This window comes from Sylvia atricapilla, chromosome 7 (assembly GCF_009819655.1).
Source record: "Sylvia atricapilla isolate bSylAtr1 chromosome 7, bSylAtr1.pri, whole genome shotgun sequence".
NCBI classification, from domain to species: Eukaryota; Metazoa; Chordata; class Aves; order Passeriformes; family Sylviidae; genus Sylvia; species Sylvia atricapilla.
This window is the reverse complement of record NC_089146.1, coordinates 7,045,906-7,071,843: the sequence shown is the minus strand read 5'-3', so window position 1 is coordinate 7,071,843 and position 25,938 is coordinate 7,045,906. Positions and strand designations below refer to the sequence as shown.

General features: G+C 38.7%; 1 protein-coding gene across 5 annotated transcripts in view; it reads right to left on the bottom strand.

Moving 5' to 3' along the window:
- Nucleotides 1–25,938, bottom strand: part of GULP1 (GULP PTB domain containing engulfment adaptor 1) — a 125,837-nt gene that overhangs the window by 46,807 nt on the left and 53,092 nt on the right. For all 5 annotated transcript variants that reach the window (XM_066322508.1, XM_066322510.1, XM_066322506.1 and 2 more), the window contains exon 3: nt 18,033–18,094. In XM_066322508.1, coding sequence (XP_066178605.1) covers nt 18,033–18,094 — 62 coding nt within the window. The remainder of the gene's footprint in view (nt 1–18,032; nt 18,095–25,938) is intronic.

Below are 25,938 nucleotides of genomic sequence, written 5' to 3'. Positions count from 1 at the left end.
GAAATTTCTGAACATTAAAGGTTCTCTTTTAGGCAGACTTAAATGCAATTATACAAAACAGTACTTACCAAACTCATACAATAAAGAAAGAAAAAAGAAACAATAATGCAAAATTACTGGATACCTGCTGCCAGCTTTTGACAAATTAGCTCCTTCTACCTCCTCAGTTGTACAGGGATGCTGATTTACTGATGAAAGGAAGATAAATGTTTCCCCATTGTGAGAACAACGGTGTATAAAACAAGAATGAAAGAGAAGAGGGAGCAGGTGTGAACAAAAGTCTAAGCTGGTCACCACTCCATAAGCCCAGGCAGAGTTTTTGCTCAGCCTGGCACACGTGATCCTTCTCCATCACTCAAACAGCAGGACAACAGGGACCCTAAAACAAACAACACTTTGTATTTTGGGCTCCTTCTCTTTCCCCACCCCACAGCCCAGCTCAGCTCCTCACCTGCAGCAGCTTCCTCAGTTTTTGCCAGAGCACACAAATGTTTGGATTTTTGTCCTTTGGAGAACACTTCCCTAGTGCCACCTTAAAAACACCTCCCAGGCATGACTGCCACTCAATGAGAGCAGAAATCCAACTCACTACGTGGGAGCACGAGGCAGAAAAGTGGCGCGGACATCAGCACATTCCCTGGATATCCTTTGCTTGTCTGACATCTAATTTTCTGCACAAATGGTGGCCCTGACACAGGAAAGAAATTCTACGTATTTTTTGAGGGAGTGTTCAAGTAGTACTGGCAAAGAAGAAAGGTGAATGCACAACTAAAAAAAAAAAAAAAAAAGTAATGGAAATCAAATATTACCAGATATTTAATCCATAAATAGAAAATATTTACAGTAATTAGGATATAAAGAAAGAAAAATCTATTTAATAACTATTGAAATACTTGGGGAGAAAAGAGAGCATTACAGAAAGGATCATAAAATCATTAGGTTCAAAAAGCCCCACTGGCTTAATTTCTACTTTCTTCTATTCTCTACAAGTGCAGTAATTAAGAGCTCTCCACCATCAAATGTACAAGCAGTCACTGCAGTCTTTCACTCTGTATCTATTATCAGTAAAAAAGAACATTATTTGATAACTAAAGCTCAACATATCTTTGAACAGCTGGCAGACAGAGACAACATTTCCCTGGAGCAGTGCACCTCACCTGGATGTGGCTCCTGCCCAAATGTCTGGAAAAAGGAATCCCCAGAAAGAGCCCGGCAAAAACACCTGAGAAACTGAGGACATGTGGCAGCCCTAATCCTGCCTTCTAACCCGTGGTCAGACGCGGTAAGAAGAGAAATTATTGAGCCACTGACTGGAAGAAATCTGACATGTGGGCCAAGTCAGCTGAATCCAGCTTGGTGTAACCCTAAAGGCCAAAGAATGGAATAATCGCACAAGGTCACATTCCTCCTCATGTCCCACTGCAGCCAGAAGGGACAGTGGCACTCAAAAAGAAAAATACAATAGGAATATGTGTTTGAATTACCAAACCCAGCTTGTTTGTAAGCAGAACTGCAGAAGACTTCAGGACACACTTGGTAAATGATCAAAACTTAAATCTTCCCCAGTATGGTCACATACTGAGGTGGCTATCAACAAGGATAAAATAAAAAATCAAATCGGATCGCATCACAGCTATCAAAGCTGTGCTCTGCATTAAACCATCTAATTTTAAAGATAAAATAATGCTAATACAGCTAGGACCAAGACAAGGGAGGTCAGAGCGGGCTGGAATACAGAAAGCCAGTAGGAAAGGTAACACAGGCATCTTGTCAGGCTGTCACTACAGAAAACACCAGTTGCACAAGAGGAAACAGCCAGCATTTCTTCAGTCCATCCATCTCCCCAGCACTTCAGGAGCACATCTCAAACTGACCCATGCCCTGAGGGCTGTCAGACTGGACCTGAGGATCAGAGAGGCACTAGGGGTGGTGCACACTGACCTCCCAGTGCACACACCACCAGGCACCCCTACAGCTTCCCGGGCTGCAGGCACAGGCTGAGAGCAGCCCAGGCAGCTCCCACCTCGGGCACTGACAGGAGAGAACATTTCCCTGGCTCTGCTCCACACGTGTTAGCTGGAGCTGACTGTTCACTCCAGCTCTGAGGGAGGAAGCATGAGCAGGAGGGTAATAGAGATACATCTTAGGGATAGTCCAGCTTGGAGCAGAAAAGGCCAGCAAGCTCTAGTCACTTTAAGAAAATTCTTAAAAACTTTGATGTACAAGAAAAGGGCTTAAAAAGGGAACACTCTGTCACTGCACAAATGGCAGCGATGCTAACACCAGTAGTATATCATGCTGAAGGCCTGTTTTCCTTTTAATCCCAGGTGCTCTTCCCATAGCTGATAAATAAAACCAAGGATAACATTTGGCATGTAATAAACAAGGGCAGGAAAAAATGGCAGCGAGAGCAAATTCATCACTGGAAAACATCACTTCTCATCACGTATTCCCTGCCTGTGACTGGGTCACACAGGTTCTTTGGACAGCATTCTTTCCTCACCTGTGCTGCAATGTTCTTCAGCCTTCACATGCAAGAATCCTGTGCTCAGAGGCTGGACAAAATGAAGGAGTAAATTAAAGAACGACACATTCCCAAAATGAATCTCTTGTGCTTAAATTTGGACATTAAATTTGGAGTCTGTGTTAGCGGTTTTGGCTTCTTACACACTTGAATTTTTTTTTTTTTTTTTTTTGGTAGGAGAAACTGTCAGATCCTTTTACTGCAGCAGGAGATGTCTGTGAGTAACCCAAAGGCACCATCCTCAAGTTATTGCAGCTCTTTCACTTCAATCCACACTCTACTGACACTTACACCACACAATGGCATCAAATCACTGCCTTCTGCCTCTCTGCCACTACTCATCGACTCTGCAGAGCCTCCTGCAGCACAGCTGGAGTTTAAGGATAAACACCAGGAGAAAACCCATCAAATGAGCATGGTATTGACTAATGTGATCTAGCTTGACCCTACATGTGGCCTGAATTGCTTCTGACATGTAGAAAACGACTGAGCTATCCAACCACAGATGCTCAATAACATCCTTGTCGGCTCTGGCAGCCCTCTGTTGCTACTCTCATATTATTTTAGATTCCATTTAGTTTGTTAACTCCAAGAATTAAGAAGTGGCAGCTCTAAACTGATTGGTCAGTCTTAAAATACAGCATATCTTTGGTTCTGTAACAATTTTCATTGCTGAACCAATATTCAATAGAACCATTCTGTACCAAGATAGGGCAAACAGTCCTAACTATCAAACCTGACACTTCCTTTAGAAAGGATATTCAAATGTGGAAAGCCTCACTGATACTCACTGAGGACACATCACACTGCTTGAATGCTTCAATTTAGAAAATTTATATTCCTGACTGGATTGTTTCCAGTAAAAAAAATATTTCATTTACCTTCACTGAAGAAAGTCACCTAAAAATAATTCAGACAATTTTCAGCTTCAGAAGTAAATAATAACAGAGGGGACAGATTCTTCAGCTTTATAAATTCATAATCTGACTTAGATTAGTTGCTGTTGCACCACAAAAACTCGATTTAACTCAAGAATAATTTCTTCATGACGATTGTAAAGTCAAAGTAGGCCCTTAAATGTACTAAATACTGTTTTTCACTAGGTCCCAGATATTTTGAAACATATTACTGTAACAAATTCGATACCATTTGCTGCTTTTTTTCTTTTTGTTCCCATGAACCAGGTGCCAATGCAGTGATTTAATCTACCTTAAGCGTAAGAGCCCAAAATTGCAACAACTCCTACATTCTTTGTACAGATGTGAAAGGTAGTGTTAAAAACATCAGAGACCATTTAGCTTCACTTCCCCCTTACCCTCTGCAGGTGCCAGCAGCAACCCTGGCCATGCAGCAGGAACTCCACTGCATTGCTGTATGACAAAACCTTTAGTTGTTACTGCTTGAGTAAAGCCACGGCTCCACCCGAGCTGAGGTTAAAGATCACCTTCTTCAGCACTCCCAAATGGAAAGGAGAGATTGCCCCATCCCCTGGCCCCTCCAAAAGCACACACCTCTCCAGTAAAATGCTACGATTAAAGGAACAGCAGGGTGAAGATGCCTAGTGCTGCCATTCTCACAGCAACTTGAACACCCAGCATAAGGCACCCAAAGCTGCTGTCCTGATTTGACAAATTGGCCCTGCTGGATTAACACCCTGGTTTTCACGACCCCACTGCTCCTCTGCAGCACATACTGGTTGGCTCTGTATCAGCATCCTGAAACTCTCTCCTTTTTACAAAATACAGCAAGCTTGAACTCTGTTAGGCTCCATAAAGTCCCGCTGACTTTTTTTCCCCTCTTACAAATATTAGGCCTATCTTCCCCAAAATGAGTGGAAGCAGAGCTGAAACAAAAAGCCCTTATAAAGAGCCAAGATATGCTGTCAGGTATTTGATACCAAAAGCTATCTTAATTCAGAAAACTGACAAAACCACTCTGCCCTACCAGTAAGGTGATGCTTCCTAAAACTGGGAGCATTTTGATGCACTCAGGACTTTTGGGGTGCAGCTCTGGGGCAGGGGAGCAAAGAGGCCATGACACCAGTGGGAGCAGCTGCTCCTTCCAGGAGATGTTTCCCAGATGAGTTCATTGTTAGGAAGGGCTCTGAACACAGGCTTCAGCTTCTTTCTTTCATAACAAACACGTACAAGACCAGCCAGGAGTTTCCATGTGCCAGTTCAAGGTGGGATTGTGCAATTCTGAGCGTTCAGCTTTTAGCAAGTGAAGCAGGACATGAAGTTCTTACAGACTCCCTCTGCAAAACGTAAATAAATTCTACAAGTTCTGGAAGAAACTCTGATGGATTTATATACATGTATATATATGTTAATAGGGACAAATTAAAAAGCAGTTGAGTTGTTCTTTTGTACCAGAAAACATTAACAATACTTTATAAAAGCAGAGATTAAATTCCACAGACGTGTCCCATTTCGTGGTTAAAGTTTATTTTGATCCAATTTCTACCTCCCTTGTCCTTGACTAACATAATACTGAACTTGTACTATCACACTTTTGCCATGGCAACATGCAATGACATTACGAACACAGAAACAGGAATTCCCTGTGGGACAAAAAACAGAAGTCACAGATAGGAACAAAATCCTCATTCCAACACAAATAGCCTCAGTAATAGGAACAAATAACTATTGTCCCTGCCTCTCAGTTTATTAAAGGCCTTTTCCAGTTTAATGTGAAATAAGAAATGGCTTATTTTAAGGACACTGCATTGCTTCTGAATCAGGACTTTTAACACTGCAAGGCTTTCTGCACCATAATTAGAATAAATGACTCCTGATTTAATTCTTGATTCAGAGAATCGATGTGCTGTCAAAGAGAGGACAAGCAGCACACCAGAAAAGAAGAAAGAGCCAAAAAGTGTGTGCAGCTAATGCTTTAGCAGCTTTGAAATATAAATTTTGGAAGGCTTTTCAAGGAACCCACATTTTGAACAGAGTTTCAATTTCTTTTTTTTTTTTCCAACTATCATTACAAGAGAAGATCATCTGCTCTTTGAAATCTAATATCAGAACTACTTTGTGTGTAGTAAATAATTTATACATACATTCTGTGGGCAAATAATAGACACCACGGCCCAAACACAGGTGCTGAGGAGTATTAAAGGACAGAAACATGAAGTGTGTTGTTTTTTTCATTGGTTGGCTGTTTCTTTTCCTAAACTGTAAATTTCCTACACTGAGAACCACTTAATTTGTAAAGAAAGAATGAGCCTAATGTTTTATTAGTAATGTAACTTCAGTGGGAAAATAGGTGGAGTCAATTTTCAAAGTGTAATCCACAATCACATGGATAATTTACATGAACATGCTAAATTAAATGCTATAATCACAGAAATTAATATCATCATTTTGATAAAAGTGAACGAGAAAATGTCTGTGTTCAACTAAAAAGGATTTTTTTTTTCTTTGCTCCTAGAAACTATTTCCCAAGCTCCATTTACTTCTTTAAACGTGTTGGTAATTGGTACATATGACAAATACAAACGTCTTTCTCAGTTGCTATATTCACAGAATACCCTCAAGAAATTTTCAGAGAATATTTAACTGGGATAGCCGAGTCAAAATCAAATTAATTACTTGTGGAAGGAACTAATTGTGCAGAGAGAGAAGGTCCATGCAGCAGATTAATACACAGGGGACAAAGCAGAGCAGTAGCCATGACACTGAAAGTGCAACGTATTTGAAGTTCTGACAAAATATCTTTAAGTGGGTATCTTGGAACAAAAAGAAAAAGGACAAGGCAACCTGCACGGGTTCTGGGTGCTTTGATTATTTGGACTGAAAAGGGGCAATAGCAACAAGACAGCACAGCTGGGAGGCAAACTGAAAAAGCAAATGAAGAGCTGGAGAGGAAATGGCTCTTCAACCACAGAGTTCAACAGCATCGTCATCTGCTAGGGGTTCATGACCACAGCACAAGGAATGCTGAAGCTGTTCAAGGATTTTTGGGAATTGCATTCAAGATTTTTATGGGAAAACAGAAACATGTTGGAAATCTCCCTTCCCAAGGCTGGGAATGTACCCTTAACATACCTCTGCCTCATTGTCTGTGAATGTGCTACTACAGGGAACACAAACTCCACTCTAAATCCCTCCTCTTCAGCTCCATCACAGATTCTGGAAGCAAGTACAACTCAAGCAATGGGCCTCAACAAGAAAAGCACTTCTGACATTGGTTTAGCTGTACAGGATTTTTCACTTTCCTCCAGGGAACTGGAAGTGTCTTGTCTGTGATGATTTCTGTTTTATGAGCCTGTCTGTATTCTCTCTTGTGAATCTGTTTTGAGAAAAAGTTCCCTTCTTTACACAATCTCTCATAAAAGACAGCCATAAAACAGATGTGGCCACCATAATTCCACACCTGGCCTTCAGGCACTTGAAGAATATCCACAACAGAGTTTTTTTCAAAATCTGGCTAGGATGAGAGTAATTTTATTTTACAACATTATTTGGAACAGAAATAACTGTCTCTTGATGTTATCATTTAGCAAATGTGCAGAGCACTACTGAAACACAGGAGATACTCTTCCCATTGAACACTAGAAATTAGAAAACTGAACTTTCTTATTAGACTATTTTAAGTGCAAAAATATTTCAACCTGACAACATCAGATATGAAATGAAACCACCATTATCATGACCTTAGATCCCCCAGCAGATGAGACAAACACCTTGGATGAACTGTTTAAGAGAACATAACTGAAATGGAAAGTAGTCTGTAAATTATTTAACAATGGTGATTAATCCAACAATAATATTGGCTTTCACGTCTTACTTCATAAAAAATATTATGTCTTCCAATAAAAGACCTCAATCTGGTGCTGAAGTGGTAAAATTAATCTAGTCTAGATCATTATTGCGATACTCATACCATTAGGTGAACACAGAACCAGAAAATTCTGATTCTGTATTTAAAAATCCTTCACATAAGGATTTGGAGTCTTCCCTAAATAGCAACCTAATCTTTTTCACTAAGAGAGCAGGTATTGAGAAGACATTTAATCTTGAGCTCAAGGCATGAAAGCAGAGTTCAAAATTTGGGATCTGATTTGAGAACAGAGATTTGGGGCAGATATGTGGAAAACCTTCAGTATTACCTCAGTTCCTTATCTTTAAGCTGTGGATAATAAGTCACCCATTTCTTATCTGCATTATCATTTAATTATCCCAACTGAGAAGAAAGCTCATGAGGGAAGGCCAAGGTCTTCTGTTGCCTACTTATTCAGAGCTTTGATCTATGACTATTTGAATCAGGGTAGAACCTACAGCCTCTCTCTCATTATTCTAGAGGCCGTACAAACATCAAAAAGATAGCCCTTAGCTTCAAAGAATTTATGATCTAATGAACTGTGATAAATTGCAGTAACCCCTTGGAAATGCACAGCACAGTTTCAGTCAGTACCTCTGAGTGTTACTGATTAAAATCAATATAAAACATCGACCCTATTCTTCCTTGTACACATCAAACAGCAAACACTAACACAAATAAAGAGCTATAACCACTACAAATTTAACAGTGCTCTGCTATACAGCACATACTCAGTGCTTCAGCAGATTTCAAAGATAAAAAAATAGGGAAGAGGTCTCACCTTCCCACTCGCCTCTGTTCAAAACCCAAAATTTAACCCCCAAACCCTTACCTATTTTTAAAGGCTTCAGATTAATTTGAACATTAAGTATGCACACGCAATTTTGGGGAATGCTTTTTAATTTTGAGAATGTGTTTGCCTTTAAGAGTTTCATGTCCTCAATGCCTCATAAAGTGCAAGCTGGGAAAGGGCCTCTAAATTCTGAAGACCCATAAGACTTAAGAAGACCCATACATTCCTGATTTGAATGGATTTTTCCACAATAAACCTGTATTCATGAGTAAACGAGATTTCCCTCCCACCTAATCTTTTAGCTCTAATTAATATGATTTGTTGAGTTACTTATCTGTCCTCCCAGTTCCTCCCTCAGAAACATTGGGAGCTACAGCAACAGGACAAGACAGGGTTTAAGGACCTTTCTAGTTCATGCTTCAAGGTATCTTTTCCTTCAAATGCAACCCTTGGTTCCACACATTTCAAGGATTTAATGGACATCCTTGTTTATAAATTTTCCATGTTTTCAGTAACACTACAGCAACACACTGAAAAACAACTTGTAAAACAATAGGACCTGCCCTGTCTTGATTTTCTTTAAAGATTCAGAATGAAGAGAATATTAGTTCTGAAAATACAGCAGAAAAAAAATTGAAAGTTTAGACCAGTGTAACCCATCATTCCCTTTTAGTGGCACATAGTAATTCCTAGTGAAAATGCAGAAGATTTCAACAAAACTTCACAAAATACTTAATGCAAGTATTTCTCCTCTGCTATGTTCCAAACCAGAGATTATTGATTCCTCTATTAAGTTATACCTAATATTCTCATGTTCAAGGTTCAAAATGCTTTTTAAAACAGGCCAAGACTGGTTTTACCCTTTCTGAGCCAGAGTAATCAGAAGGAGACATTTCTGAGAGAAAAATTCAGTGCAGTCCAAGATCTACAGCTGACTAGTGTACATTACTATTTTATTAAAGTTAATAAAGTCAGAGACTGCAGCTGGTGGTTTGTCTGACGGTTTATTGAGGATGAATCCTCATGGAAATCAGCATATGTGAAACTTTTTTCTGAATGGTGAACAGCCTGGCTGCTGGACAGACTCCTGCAGTCTTGGTTTTGTTTTTAGAATTTTGTCTCCTTGTAAAATTCTCTGTTAAAAATCTTGTGCCACTCTCTTATTTTCTATTAACCAGCCCAGTTCTGCTTCTAGTTTATAGAAAGGCTGAGATTAAATATGGGAGATAAGGAGTAATTCATCTGCAAACCTGGTTTAATTGAAAGTAAACCAATCTATAAGCAACCTAGCCCACAAGGACAATAATCCAGATGTTTGAACCCTACAGACTAGAAATTCCAGACATGCAACTCACTTGACACTTGACAGTGCAGAGGCTTCTTACAGAAACCTCCCGTTCCCACAGCACACAGCTCTCCTGGAACCAGAGCTTCGGAGGGAATCCCCAAGGACATGCTAATGAGGCTAATTGGCAGCTTCAAGCAGACTTGTGGAGAGGCAAGGGAATAAATATGAGCAAGAGAGAGGGAACAGAGAGGGATGTGGAGGGTTGAGTACATCTTTGTTGACCCTAAGGTCTCTGCTCACTCTTTCTTGCTTTGCTAATTCTGACCAGACAGACCTCTGAGCTTTATTCATTTGTCTTGAACAGGCAGATCACTTCAGGAGCGCCTGCTCTTATCCAGGGCTGAGGAACTCATGACTCTGAGTATCACAGACTTGAGAAGATTAATACTCAAATCCTAACTTAGTCTTTCTCTGAAGAATAGGAAAATGACATTGCAAAAGCTGCAATGAAGCTTCTAATAATTTTAACTTTTGTCTCAACCATCTCATTGCTCACCTCTTTTGAGACAATACCAGGGGAGGCCAGTGATGCAACTGTTCAAAACATACTTTAAACGCATAGTTAACGTGGTGTCTTTGGAAATACTCTTCAGATGCTGTGTTCAGTACCAAACCATAGAATCATTTAGGTGCAAAAGGGCCTCTAGGATCCTTGCATGCAACTGCTAACCCAGCACGATCATGTTAACTGCTAAACCATGCCCTAAGGGCTACATCCACATGTTTTTTGAATGCTTTCAGGGCTAGTGATTCCACCGCTTCCCTGGACAGCCTGTTCCAATGCTTGACCACCCTTTCAGCAAAGGAAGTTTCCATAATATTTAACCTAAACCTCAGCTGGCAGAACTTGAGGCCAATTCCCCTTGTCCTGTCACTTGTCACCTTAGAGAAGACATCAACCCTCACCTGTCTACAACATCTTTTCAGGGGTGTGCAGAGAGCAGTAAGGTCTTCTCTCAACCTCGTTTTGTCCAGGCTAAAAGCTGGGGAGCATCTGGGGCTGCCTCAGCAGCTCCTCATAGGACTAGTGCTCAAAATGCAGTAGTAGGAAGAATTGCTGTTGAGAGTTGCTGTTACTACTGCAGAAAAACCTCCACTTCCCTTTTCTATGAAAACAAATATATTCTTCTACTTTCAGAACTTTTTGGATTAACACTCGAACACATGGCTGTTCTTCATTCCAACAGACAGCTCTTCTACACCAAGAATCACAGTTTAGAAGAATAATCTAATAATCATAATCTACATAAAGAATAATAATTCATACAACTACAACAACAAAAATATAAAGAAAGTACCAAGCACAGGCTGGGTCTCAGATGTTATGTTGTTCCCCAATGCGCTCTGTTAATCCCACCATCCACACAAATCTTCCATGCCAGGGAAATCAACACCACAGAATCCTCTGCTATGGATTTTCAAACTCAACCAAAACAATATACATACTTAGGAAACCCAATCTTGTAGTAAAAGGTTGCAAAAAGCTTGGAATCAGAAGGAAGTTTACCCTACATGTATAAACTACGTGTCCCATGATGCAGAATTCATAAAAATTCCAGGGGTTTCACATTCCAGCCCTTCTGCAACTGATTCTAATACAAAACAGAACAATAATAACCCATTCTTGAAGTAAAATAAAACGCAAGGCTTAAAACTACACCTAGGCCAAATTCTTCCCCATATCTAAGCAAAGTGAGAAACCTGGCAATATTCATGCTCCAGAAACTTTGGATTCCTAGTTCCTGATGCTGAGAACAGCCCTCTGCTACCAAGAGACCAGCTCTGCATGAGCAGCAACATTCAAACTTCCCTGTACTGACACCCCAACAGGGAAACTCTTCAGGCCCTGAAGGGTAAATAAAGCCTTGTAGTTTGATATTTTTCTCTCAAGCTGCATTCACACTTGGAAGCTTAAACTAAGCCTGACTTCCATGTGAAAAGTTGCTAGACCAGCTGCTATGGTAGCTGAAGCCTCTAAGTAAGACACCAGCATCACCTTTCCTCCTAAAGCCACAGGCCAGGCAGCCATCAGTTAGACTGCATAACTCCCAAAAGCATTCCTGCATCCCTGAACAGCTGACGGAGCATCTCTGCAGCTGGCAGAGACACAGAGGGGAGGGCGTGGAAGGGGGACACGAGACAGGCCACATAGGAGGAACACAGAAATATTTTCCAGGCATGCAAGGATGAATTTAGAAAAGCCAAACCTCAGCTGGGGTTGAAAGTGGTGAGGAATGTGACAGACAAGGTGATGGTCAGGAAAAACAGAGCTGCACTTGTTCAGCCTGAAGGTGATGAGTCTGGTGTGCACATGTGGATGTCTATGCATGGCTGAGAATCACAAGCTGCAAAAAATTACAACTAGAAATAAGGGAAAAGAAGTCAGAATGGTAGGGAATATGCCTTGGAACTGGCTGCTGAGGGGCCCTGATCTCTGCCCTTAATGGCATTTAAAGCTTAATGCCATAAGGCTCTGTTTTGTACCACCTGGCTTTGAAATAATTTCTCAGATGGGAATCTGCTGGATCATCTCCAGAGGTCTGTTTCAGACTATGTTACACTGGATTCTTCCATTTCAATTCCCAAAGCAAATCCCAACCCAAATGCAGGACAGCCAAGGGACAACTCCAACATTCAAGGATACATAGGACATTCCCTCTCCCTAAAATTGAAGCTGGTCAAAGTCCAACAATGAGCTAAATCTTTTGCAGGTTTATATTTTCAATCCAGAATACAGTTGTTATAAATTATAATAATGTGTGAAATAACTGATTTTACAACTTTCTAACAAAAATTTATCTAAAGCTCTTAAACTGTTTTAAAATAATTTTTCTCTGATGAGAGAAGTGAAAATTAGACTGCTCAAAGTCAGAGAGGATGAAAAAGACTAATTAAGCAGCCAAGATGCTAAATAAATGGACGTGATAGCAATTTATGTGAGAGAAACAAACTGCCCAGATACAAAGGAAACCTAAAACTTGGAAATACTTCAGGGCTGCGGTAGATCACACATCAGCTTCCATGTAGACAAGGGGCTCTGTTTCCATCCTGTTTCAGGACATTTTTAACATCTTACTGCACTGAGTACCAATTACTTCTCAGATCCTACGCTGAATGCCATTTATTGGTTCGAACTATTTGTGATTCCTGCCAAGAAACTTCCTCGTGTTTGAGGATGTTTCATAGTTGTAACTGCAGCTATGTCACACAGGACTCAGAAATTCCAAGGCAAATGGAGCTTATGAAAAGCCCAAAGGATGACAAGCAGAGCCTTAAAGAAGATGACAGCCCTGGAGAACAGATCAAGAGCTGCTGGTTTTTTTCCTTCAGCTGGAGTTGATAAAGTATTGACAAACACGACCACTGTTTTTTCCCTCACCTCCCCAGTTAAATTAACTCTTGTCATTTTCTTTTTGAACTGGAACCTGCCACAAATATTTCACTGAAACACATAGGCCCTAATGGTTCCTTTTTCCCGAAAAAGGAAAGAAATGAAACATTATCCATTATACTGAACTGCCTTGCAGTACTATACACAAATGGATTTTAAGGAAGAAACACTGGAATTGCTCATAAATTTGATTCCTTTCTTGAAGGAGATCCTCTTCTGGAGAGTAGGAACAATCAAACCAAGTCTGTTGAGAGTACCTGCTGCAGACTTTAAATAGTTATATTTCATTTACATGTTTATTAATCTTTGGTATAATGCACACTAAATTTAATGACTGTAATGTATCAGAAATAACTAAGGAGTTCAAATTTGCATTCCCTTGTAAAATTACATTTTTCTGCTTTGCTATCTCGTTTGGGTATTTTCATAATACTAATTTTTCCTGTGCTTAAACACTAAATTAGTTATGATCACATGCAAGACATTTCGGTACTCTAATGAAAGTTAATTTCCCTTAAGTTATTAATTCTAATTATAATAAATTTAAAGTAGGAAAATTCATTATTTCTCAATTTCTTTTCTACTGCAGCAGCTTATAATTTTCAACATTTTTTCCTCCTGTTTGAAACAAATATCTTGCTATATCTAACTTCACATAACTTAAATATACTTTTTAATAGTGTGCCTTGTAACTCTGCTGACTTTGGAAAGCCACATACAATTTCCCATTTGACATTTTTTCATTACTTTTAATGACACAGTCATGATCATTCTGCTGAAATGCTAACTGGATGGATAAAGAGATTTTCTATAGCAACGGCAAAAAAAAAAATGTAGTAGAAGTGCAGTTTAGGCCACAAAAATGTGGCTTTGATAATACTGTACACTAATGACAGCAAAATGCAGATATTCAAAGGACAGAAGAGCACTGAGAGCCCTGCTACAGTAGTGACATCATTTGACCTATGACCCCTGTCCAAAATGCCTGCTGCATAAGAGTATTATTTGCCATTCCTCAATGATAAAAAAATACATGGAATAAGAAATGGAATATAGTTGAGAATCTAAATAAACTTTATCCTCCTCCAGTGAAGATTAACAGTTTTAGGTACTGCCAAGGGAGGTCATTTATTCCAGACTCACAGAATCATTTGGGTTGGAAAAGACCTTCCAGATCATGAAGTGTAACCATTACTGAATTCCCTTTTTGCACTGTTCATTTAACTCTGAGCTTTCAAACCGAACCTACTGCATCAAGAATCAAACCTGCAGCTGACAAAACAAAACTCACTCGGAAGGTGAGTTTTAAAGCATGCATTAAGCCAGTGGCCGTGCGAGCACTAGGGAACTGTGATACCTCTTGGTGACACATCCTTCAATGTGCCAGCACTTGCCATGGAAAGGGGCAGCCCTTTTTCCTCATGCAAGGTCACAGCCACTGACCCCCTGCCTTGCCAGCAGCCACCATCAACACCAGGCTGCCAAAGCACAACCTCTCCCCTGCAAAATGGGACGCTGTGCATGTGCAAGTTTGATATAAGCCAAAGAAAAAAAAGCGAGTGACACCAGAGATTCCAGACACAATTACTACAGACACAAAGTAAACACCGTTGGTTGGGGCAGCTTTGATTGGCAGAAAGGCACCACTCAGGTGAGATGACAACCACCAGCCCTTCTTGAAAGGCTGCAGTCTTATCAGTCTTATTCCACTATAAAGTCACTTTGATCACTTTTGTTTTGCAGAAAGGAAGCTGGCCTTAAATCAAGAAAATCACCTTAAGGGCAAAAGAGAGATTTTTCTTTACAGTACAGAAAATAACACAAACATCTCTTATCAATTAAGGACCATTACAGAAAAAGTTAACATAGACAAGTTTGGGTTTGTCTTAGAATGTTATATTCAGGTGATATTAAAACTGTCATGCCACCACATCAAAATGAGTCTATATTTGATACTGTATTATAAAAATTCAAGATTATCTTTCAGGGGGGAATAATGTGACCAATACGCTTTCATTTGTAGTGACACAGTAAAAAAAAAATAGGACCAATTTTGATGTCAAAACTCTGGCTTCACTAAACCAAGGCTGCATATCCAGAGCATGCTGAAGTGTGAGGAATCTTATTGTCAGTGCCTTCTGTAGACCAAGGCATCAGTAAGATAAGAAAAAGGAAAAAAACAGACCCAAGGAAAAAATCACTAAACAAACACACACACACAAAAGACAGTAAGAGAACAAAAGCAAACAAAGCTAAACCAAAGAGGGAAAATAAACACCCCGTCACCCACTCCCCTCACAAATAAAAAACCCCAAAGCCCAAACCCTCATTGATTTACACCAACCAAACCATGCCAAAATCAGCAAATTTCAAAACAGCAAAGTAGGAGTGGGTGTGTTGGAAAAGAGAGAGAAATTCCAGATACTTTTATATGTAAGGGCTTCCTTAGGAGACTCATGGCTCCTGGAATTTTACTTCCAGAAGAAGTAACTCGGCTCATGTTTTCTTGCAAAGAGGATTATGGCCATAAATCATCCTGAGGGTGCATGTTCTAAGAGATAACATGACACTACTAATTCTCTGTGAAAAACTCCTCTCCAATTGGTAGAGAAAAAAGGCCAGTTGTCAATACTGCAGGGTTCTTTTAATTTCCAGTTAACTTTGCAAGGATTTTTTTTTAATAACAGTCAACTCATGAACTGCATTTTATCAAGAAGCTGTCCTAGGAATCAACAAAATCTCATTTTTCCCAGTAAGCTCTCCCCGTGATCTGATCATCTCAGATTAGTGTCAGAGAAATTATTTTTGTGTCTTATAGAGAACAGAAACCACTTTTCCACCCACAGTAATCTGCATCCGAAAAAGCTATGTGAGAATGCAGCTCACTTGCTCATGGACAAATAACATCTCTGGTATTACTCCCCATCAAAGTGATTTGATTTTCTGAACATGTCATTCTTCACTCACACGATCACTTTTTGAAATAAATCAACTAAAGTGTTGTCTTCCCAACAAATATGGAAGACACACCAACTGAATGCTGGAGAATTGGAAGCGGAACAATTTGGGCAAAAATCAATGAGTCTTGTTCAATACTTGTGTTATGAAGGCTTTCTGAATCTTTCAATCATTATTTCACAATATAGTTACAAGTTGTGAAATCAGTGAGACATTTCACTGAAAAACCAAAATGCTGCAAACCCCAAATAAGAGAGATAAATACTTCCCTCTTTAAGTGAAAAATACCACAAAATTTAATGAGAGCGATACTTAAGAACTCAGGTGGAAGTATCATCTAGATTTATTAATGTTATGCATGCATAAGCCAGCCAACTTCATAAAAGCTGTGTGAATTTATTCCTAGTGTCAAAAAATAAACTCTGTAGGCAATCCCATACCCTTTACACTCCAGCTACAGAGCAGAGCAATTGTTTGAATCAAATAACTGATAGTTCTCAATAAGAATCTTCTACTGAGATCCAAATGAAAAAAATAGGTTAACTTAAAAAAAAAAAAAACCCAACTAATAAAACAAAACCAAACCCCAGCATATGTTGTATTAAAATTTCAGTTTCCTGCAAGTGTTCTGAGACTTGAGAGGCACAAAGGTGGAGGAGGCCCTGGAATAAACAACGAACAGGAGCAGAAATGGAGAGAACACTTAGGCACATACCAGCCTAAATAAGTGCAAAGACATTTTGATCCATGAGTCTTCCTAACCAGGCTGAGAGCAGACTTCCTTTAGACTGGAATTCTCCATTCTTTCCATCATCTCCAGAAGGTGCTGATGCTGTTGTTTCTACAGTTAGCACCATCTGAGCACCATCTTCTTTATTCTAACTCTTTTTCTGCACAGCTGAACTGACACCTACTCACCAGATCTGCTCTTAAGCAAGACAATGAAACATGAAGGAGGTTTCTTTTTTTCTATCAAAGACCAGAAATGAACAGATATTGTTCAGTGCTTTGAAAGAAGTCAGGGCTTCAGTTTGCTCTCAAAACAGACAGCACAGTCACCACAGCAAGTAATCCTCCCTCTCAAGAAGGGTAATATAAAGCCAAGGTGTCTGGTAAAGCTATTCAGTTAAATGGTAATACATCCTTTGGACAGGAATTTAGTTGGAGAACAAACAGGATAAAAAAATACGTTCAAAAACCTGGCAACCATGAGAATGAAACTCCACTTTCCACTACAAATACTTGCTCACTGTGTGGCACTGCTAAGCAAAAGAAAATGGCAAATATAAAAGCAGGGAACACTCATGTAGAAACATAGAGTCCTGGCCAGTGAAGAAAACATTTGTATGTAAATAAATATAGATATATTAAAAATATAATTTTTTGATATTAAGAATTTTCACGTTGATCTTTATTAAGACTATTTTAAGAAACGCTTTTATATTAAGAAATAGCAATCATAAGAGAACGTCATCCAGAACAGCACACAATAGAATTTTATTGAATTATACACTTTGAGCAAGTAATTGCAGATTACTCAGTTGACTCTGAGTTATGCTGATGGCTGCATATTCTCTCCTCCTTTTAGCAAACTATCTTCTAAGCTGGTGTTTAGGGAAGTCTTTAGGAATCTTTAGGTTCTAAGGTATTCAGGTAAGATGCATTTCCTGCCAAGGGATGTCATCAGACAAATCGAAGCATTACTCATATAAACTTATCTCACTGTGATTGGGATAAGAAAATAAAAGTAAGGCTTCTGGCTTCACTGTGCAAAAATGTCATCATTGTTCTACCACATTTCCTGAGTGTTGACATTTCAATATATCCAGCAGAAGGGGTTGCTACTCATTCTCTTTGATATTGCTCAAAAGAAGTTTGTGCCATTAATTATTTTAATATTGTAGCATGCAGCCTGTTGTTAAATTCCTTTGCACTCAAAATCTCCATCATTTAAAAAGAACATAATCAAGCAGAAAAGGAACAGTGGCTTGCTTTCTAGTAAACCATAATTCAGAACAACAATCAACTGGCCATTAAAAGCAGAACATTTTCATATGTTAAACAGACATTTATTAAGTTTTTCTTCATTATTTCATCTGGCAAATCTACGTCCCTGCAGCTTTCAAGTTAAAAACAAGATAGAATGTGCTGCATTCTAAAGGTATGAGGAGAAAATAACTTCATATTTTCTTACCTTTGCATTATAGGGAATATAATGCTTTGATAAGGCTTCAGGAGTGTGCATCCATGTTTTGTCTACAGAAAAGCAAAATAAAAGAAGCACTGAATAGGTTATTCACTTGTTAACTGAAGTATAATAGTATCTCTGTGGAAAAATTCAATAATCATCCTCTTACTCTAAAAACTAGTGACTCAAGTAGTTAGAGGGGCTGGAGGAAATTATCCCACACCTTCCCAAACACCTGGAAGAAAGAACTTGTTTCTTTCTGTTGGGCACACTTCCTGTTTTAACCAACTTGGTTTTCCATAAGAACTACAACTCCTCCTCACAAATGTACCAATTGCCCTGAGGTTGTTCGCTGTTTCTGCCTCAGATCAGTATTTTCTGCATCCTGCTGTTTAAAGCACTGACTGCATCCTGTGCATCTAACAACGCTTTTTTGATTAATTATGTGCTTTTTCTCAGGAATCATCAAGACATTAAAGGGACAAACAAAAAATTATCCAAGCTGTAACCAAGAGAAGAAAGCTCTAATCTTTATAAAAGAAAAAGGATGTGCATCAGATTCGTAAGTTTTAGAACTGATTTATAAATTCAGATCATCTGTAATTTTTCCATACATATGATAAACAAATCTGCATGTTCACCTTTAACTTTCCCATTACAAGACTGTGTTACTCTCTTACTTTTCCTGCTGCAGGGACATAATTCTGTAAATATTTGTCAAATACATCTTCTCCTCTTATTTTAATGGCCTTTTTGTATGTTCTACACAATTTAAGATGGAATTTGTAATGTTAAGAAAAAGCTTTTTCTTTTAATTACAATCTTAGAAACAAATTTTCAAGGTTTCCTCATTTGAGAGCATTTAAGAAAACATAAATGTTCCAAAATACTAATTTGCATTACCACACATACAGAAGAATTTTTAACTATAATTAGTATTTTATATGACATATATTGAACATTTAGTAGCATTTTTTAACTTGAGACTATCGTGGTTTAAATGAGAAAAAAATTCAAGTCACAAATCTGGAACTTTATTGAGTTAAGTAACAGAATAATAGCTTTAAGCAAAATTCTATCCTTGGATATTCACAATTCCCTTTGCCTTTATGGGGAGTTGCAGTTATAGTAATTACTAACTTTTTTGTTAGTTACACTTAAGAACAATATAATTCTGTTCACTTCAAGCTGTTGAAGAGCAAAAGCTGTGACACTGATTGACACTAAAGCAATAATGAAATATTTGAGATTATGCAGAAGCAAGAAAACCGTTAAACAAGATATTCACCAGTCACCACAGTAACAGGATCAGAACTACAAAGCTGGGAGAATTCTTTTTTCCCCGAGCAAATTTCCTTCTAGATGGCAGCAATGCTCAGCTCCATTACTGAAGAGTGATATTATCACTTCTTAATTAAGGAAGAATGATTTGTCCATTCAGCAGCGCCCAGGAGGGTGATTAAAGTGGCTCTTCCTTTTAACTGTGGCTTGTGACTGGACTGCTGGAACCAAGAAATCATTTCCCAGAATATTTTAACACCTGAAACCCGATCTCTACTTTAACACAATATCAAAGGTTGACTGCTCCATCAACACCTGCACAGGGCCAAGTTCAGCTCCTCCACGTGCAGTCACATTGCTAATACCAAGGGTTAATTTACCTGTTTTCTTCACATCACCCTTTACTAGCTTCAGCAGGGATACAATCATATTTATACATTTATACAAGAAAATCTAGTAAAAGTAGAGCACTGAACCTCTTAAGGAAATTGTAATAGCTCTCCCTTCTTTTTACGCTTAGTACCATCACAAATAAGTGACAGAGCTGTAGCTTCTAAAGCAATTTTACAAGCAGACAAGTGGCTAGACAGGTACTAGCAAAACTAACTACTTGCAAATGTTTCTTCCTCCCTTCAGCCCATCAGGGCAAATTCAAATCTGAAAAAAATGTTATTTACTTTGGGAGTCAAGTGTGAAAAGCTGGTCTTAAACCCAGCAACAGGTAATCTTTCCAATTCTATTATCATGTACAAAGCTTTACTTCCAATGTTTCTGTGAAATCATCAAGTTGCCTACCAGCCTCCAACAGCAATGTTACAGAGATTCCAGCAAGGACTAACTCTGCTAGGCTGGTGCTGCTGTAACTCTTGCAGCCCTAATTGTGAGCAACATCAGCAAATATGGGCAGGTGCTCTCAGCTCAAAATTAAATCATTCACTTGTTAATCGTTAATGAAATTTCAGCTTGTTGGTTAAAATAATCCAACACTCAGAGGCAGATCCACAGACACTGTGACACAGCTACTGAAGATTTCCACTGAGGATGGAAGTCCATTGCTCAGAGACAAGTAGTAATTACAGACAGAGCAGTGGTACTTTGGAAAGAACTCTCATTGCTAAACTAAATCAATACAAGGCAAAACTCAAGCTCACAGAAAACATGTGCAAGAAGTCATGAAAGCTATTTATGGGCTAGTTTTGTTACCAGCATCTCCTGAATTGTAAGGTCTGCTCTTGGACTTACACTAGCCTTCAGCAGCTGTTTGAAATACTGCCTAGAATCAGTTTGAATTCACAGCAGTTGAGAAAGACCAAATTTCAGACATTTTACATACAATAAAACAGAAAAACATGAAAAAAAGAGAACCAATAAAAGAAGCATTGGTCAAATATCTGATGTAGATATGGCATATCTACAATATGTAGATATTGTGGTTTGCATGATCCCTCACCTAATTTAATTTTTAAAGAGTTTTCACAGTTTAAAACTTAATTATTCATTCTGAAGCAACAAGCAAAATATGAAACCCTACAACGAAAATCACAGTTCATATTATTATTTTATTAGTTACACAAAAAAGAGCTCTAGACACTTCCCAACTAAATAAAACAGTAGGTCCTAAAAAAAAAAAAAAAAAGGACTGAAAGCTCAGATAAAACCAAACTCAACAACCTGCATCCAATGTTAACAGTAATAGAAAGAGAAAGGACTCATGCTGTTATACTGGGTGAAAAGCACATTTACTTTAGATCTTGTCTGAAGTTCTTAATCCAGGTTGCACTAGAGTTCACATTAAAGTTTTAAAAATTGCGCAGTTATTTTTTGAGACTGATGAGGTTTTGAGCATGATGATTTTGATACATTCAGAGCCCAATAAAACCTATTTTAAATGAAGGTACTTTGAGAAATTCAAAGAAGTCTCAGTATGTGGTGGTTTTGCCACACTCATTGGGATTGCCTGGAATAAGAGGTGTGAAAAAGGGTCACCACTCCAGTTTCAAGGGCATGGAGTAAATCACAGCTCTGATTAAGCTGGATTTGCAATCCTGTGTGGAGCCTCTTCACACCACCTCAGCGTGTGGCACAGAGAGCACAGCAGCCCAGCCAGTTTTGAAGTGAATTTGACTTTGGTGAGGACTTCTCAGGCTTTGTTCCCTGCCAGCACACACCAGTCTGCTAAGGGAAAACTACGTCAAGTGAACACTGGGAGAGCCAAGGGTCTGACAGACTGAATTGCAAGGGTGGAGGTGGGAGCTGGGCACTCCCATGGGCAGAGGATTCATGCTGCTCAGAGTGGAGCCTTCTCTCCTTTCTAACCCACCTGAGCCATGCCAGACTATTCCCATTAAAAAGAGGAGGTTCTTCCCAGCCTGCATTTCACACCAGCTGCTTGGTCCCGTGTGTGAGCCACAGCAGAGCCAGGACAGAGGGACAAATGTGGGCTGACACATCACACACTGAAGACAATCAGCTTGGGGATTTCATCAAGGACCCTGAACAACAGTGCTGCACTCAGGGGAGGATGACATGAGGTTAGATAACAGCACAGCTGACCATTTATCTAAAAGGGCTAGCAGTGCCAAGAAATTGTTCTCCCTTGGAGATTAATTTCCCTGCATATTGCTGCCCAAAGAGATTGTAGAATGGCATACTCACAGTGCAGCTTTAGTTAACTGCCTCCCTAAGCCCCACTGTCATTATTAATTCATTAACATTAAGTAACATTAATTAATTAACATTTCCAAAGTGTTTATCAAAGCATATTAGAGCTTGTGGCCATTCATTTAGTATGAAGAACAGAGAAAGACTCTGATTTTCTTTTTTTCTTTTTCAGTGCCACAGTGAAAATACAGTAATTTCTAAAAGGTAGAAACTAAAGCCTTTATTCTTTACTGGATCAATGTATTTTCACATCAATGAATGCTTTCACTGTTAACAGAAGAAACCTTCGAACTGTCTTTTCTTCCTGTTTTACAAAATTTGGTATGAAAATTTATTTTTTGTGACAAGCAGCCTAATAAGAGTCTCCTGGAGAAGATATCCTAGGAGATCTATAACACATCTAGGTATTATTGCCTCAGGAACAAACAGCTTACTTGCTTCAGTGTATGGACATAAGTACTCTCTCTTTCATTATTCCTAGATTATCTATTTTTCTGTAAAGAAAGAAAACTTTCACAACAGGACATGAAAGAGCTGCCAGACTGTTAAATAATTTCCTTTGTTGTGACTGCAGTAGAAACAGGCAGGTGCTCACAAGGCCTCCCTTGTGAAGGTAGAATCTGTCTTCGCTGCAGCTAACACATGAATGGATGGGCTGAGGCCCGAGACTCAACACTTGGCACCAGAGTTTTCATCAGAATGTAATACCAAAATATTACTAACAAATCTTGCCATTTTATTGCACTGTTCAGCTGCAGCATTTGTTTCAGCCCACCTTCTAGAGCAATGACTGAGTAAATCGGGGTGTCTGACAGCACTAATTCATTAAAGCTATTAACAGGATACTAGGTCTATGGAAATTAAATTAGGAATCAGAGCTTTCCCTAGAAACATAGAGAAAAATGCCCATCAATACACAGAACTCAAAAATATTTACTTTTGTTAATTTTTTCTTCTTTTTTGCCCCCTAAACCTAAGATTTGCTTTGGATGCACATCTATTCTTTGCATCTCCCTAGAACACAGTGAGCTTGGCAAAATGCTTTGCCTGTGTGCTTCTCCCCTAATATTTAGGGCCTTGTAAATGGTTTTAAACAGCTGATGGCTATAATCGCAAAATGGTGTCACAGAATGCTGGGTTGGCATAGTTACAAAATGAAAATAAGCCTAGTATTTGCATTTCCTTCAACCGTAACATTTGCTGCATAGCCTACACATTTCATACTATGTTTTTGAGATATGGATGCTAATATGTAAGTTTTGACAATAAAGGAAAATAGGATCAAAGTGTCAGTGCAACTCACCAGTGGTTAGCAAAATCTTAGCTTTTGCACTTTTGATTTGCTGATGTTAAGAACTTTTAACAAGTTCATACTCCTAAACCAAAGAGGAAAAAAACCAAGAAAAATAAATCTGAACTATTCAGCCCATACCTTATATGTCTCCGAGTTACAACAGCAGCTCCACTGTCTTTGATATAAAGACTTCTATTTGAAGTCAAAAAGGAGATTACAGTCATAACATAATTCAAGTGATCACACTTTTGCAAGCTTTCACTAAGATATATGTAGAGATCAAACCTCCAACTCCATACTTCACGTTTGTAGTCTTGTTGTAGAAAAAGAGTTCAGTGAACTATTCCAGGATTGCTAAAAATAAATTTGGAGGAGTATCACTTAAACTTGTAAAAGATGTTTAGAAAAGCAAGCTTCAGAAGAATTTCTTGCTGTTAAAGAACATTATGTAAATCAGTCAAAACAAACGAAAAGGAGCATAAATGACAATCTCCATCTACAATTAAAATAGGATTTTAATTATTTGATTTCAGAACACTGAAATAATGTGATATAAAAGTTTAAGCGGAGCTTTCTTTAAAATTCAGACTGGAAGGAGAAGAAAGGAGTTTGGGCAACCAAAGTGAGCAACTAAAACATGCATATCTCTAGCCTCCTCTTGCTTATGTACCTAAGGTATATCCTTTTATGTGCCAGAAGGATTTGATTCCACAAAACACCGTTTTCCTGAGTGATCTATTTTGGATGTTCTTTGCAATTTTCCTACAGCTTTATAACACATTCTTATGAAATCAAGTAGCCATTGTGATTCTTATCAAGGCCTGGTTGTTACACCCCTAATTTATTTCACACAGATGAGTATGTAGTTAAAGTTATCTCACAATGTACCTGTGTAACTCAAGTATTTAGGCTGTGGCTGTGTATATTTCAGAAGGGTAGAAGCCAAAAAGCTTCAGACTCCTTTCATGCTGTTGCCACTGCAAAGCCAGTATTTGTTCCTATGGCTCAGCAGCACACATCTTCTGCAAAGCAGCTCCTGAGGTTTTGGAGAAGTAACAAATAGTTATTTGTTGTAAATATCACTGTTAACCTGCCTAGAATATTGCTGACAGCAGGCAAGAGATAAGATCAGTTCTGCAATAGCTTTTTGAAGATAACACAGATAAGATAAGCAACAGGAAATTATCCTCCTATTTTTATATGACCAGAAAGAAAAGAAAAATCAGGCTCAGCTGCATAGAGCCAAGAATCCTTCAGAGGTTTCCAAACCACACTCCTCATCTGTATGCCTCCTCTGAAGACATACTGTAACCCTTTTTTTTCCTAATCAATTAGAGCTGTCCCTTCTGCTTTCAGAATGTGACTATATGACTATAAATATGTGTCCAGTTGCATACAAATATTTACAAACACACACAAAGTGTCAGGCTGAGCACATCCCCATCCCACCAAGAGAAGACCACTGGGTCTTTGCCAGATGGAGGTGGAAACCCTGCAGGTGTACTCGAATGAGTGCTGCCACAGCCCAATAGTGCACACAGAAGTTCAAAAAACAGAGTCAGAAATAAAAAAAAAGGGACCTGGCCATTGAATATTGGTTTTCCACAAGACCCCACGTTTAGAAAGACAAGAAGCAGTAATTGGAATGCTAAGACTTCTTTGTGGAGGTGTTATAAAACCATTAAATAATTTTTGTGTCAAGACCAGCTGAATACAGAAATATTTGTTATACCAAACAAGCACCCTCTTTTCCTCCCATTCTTCACTCCTGAAAAAAAGTTTTCTTCAAGAAAATCCTATAAACCTCAAGCAGCAGATTTCTTTGCAGTAGGGGCAGAAGCGGAAATTTAAACCTAAGTTTGATTTGTTGGGTTGTTGGTTTTGGGGGTTTTTTCTCCCCTGTAAGGTGAATGCTTTTATGAAAAAACCTAGTGCAACCACAAGAATATCTGAAGACCACAGTGGGGAAGCTGATGGCTGCTTACATTCTTTTAAAACTCTCCGAGTATATCCTCTTTATGGTTTTTTTTTTTTTTTTTTAATCATTACTCTTAATGTGGAAGTCCAGCACACAATTAGCCATTTGTTTAAACCACTGATGTGAGACAGACTCAACAGAAGGAAAGTATTTACTTTAGGACTACACTTACCCCCATCACTCTTTTGGGCCTTCACCTATTGTCTTCTCATTGAGATAAAATATAAACCAAATTTCATCTCTAGAATGCAGCATATGTTTGTAATAAAAATAAAGATCATATTATAGCCAGTCCATTCACATAAAAGAGCATCCTATAACCTTGGACTGCAGTTTTTTATATCTTAGCCCCTGCCCATTAAATGCACCTGTCTACACTTTCATAAATAAGACTCATAAAAAGCCATTGCAGAGAAATATTATTGCTGAAACTCATGATTTAAAACAGGTTTATATTTTGATGTATTCCATTTAGCATTGTAAAGACAATCTCAGGAGCTGGTAGCTGGCAGCAATTATCTACCTCATTAACTGCTATCATACGGAAAAAAATCCCAGAAAACTTAGATTCCCACATACATTGAACTTCATGTCATAAGAAAAACAAGGCTGATATTCTTTATGTGATGAAGGAGCACCACTGGGGCACAATAAAGAAAACACTAAATTCAACTGGTACATCCTGCACAGCATCACCC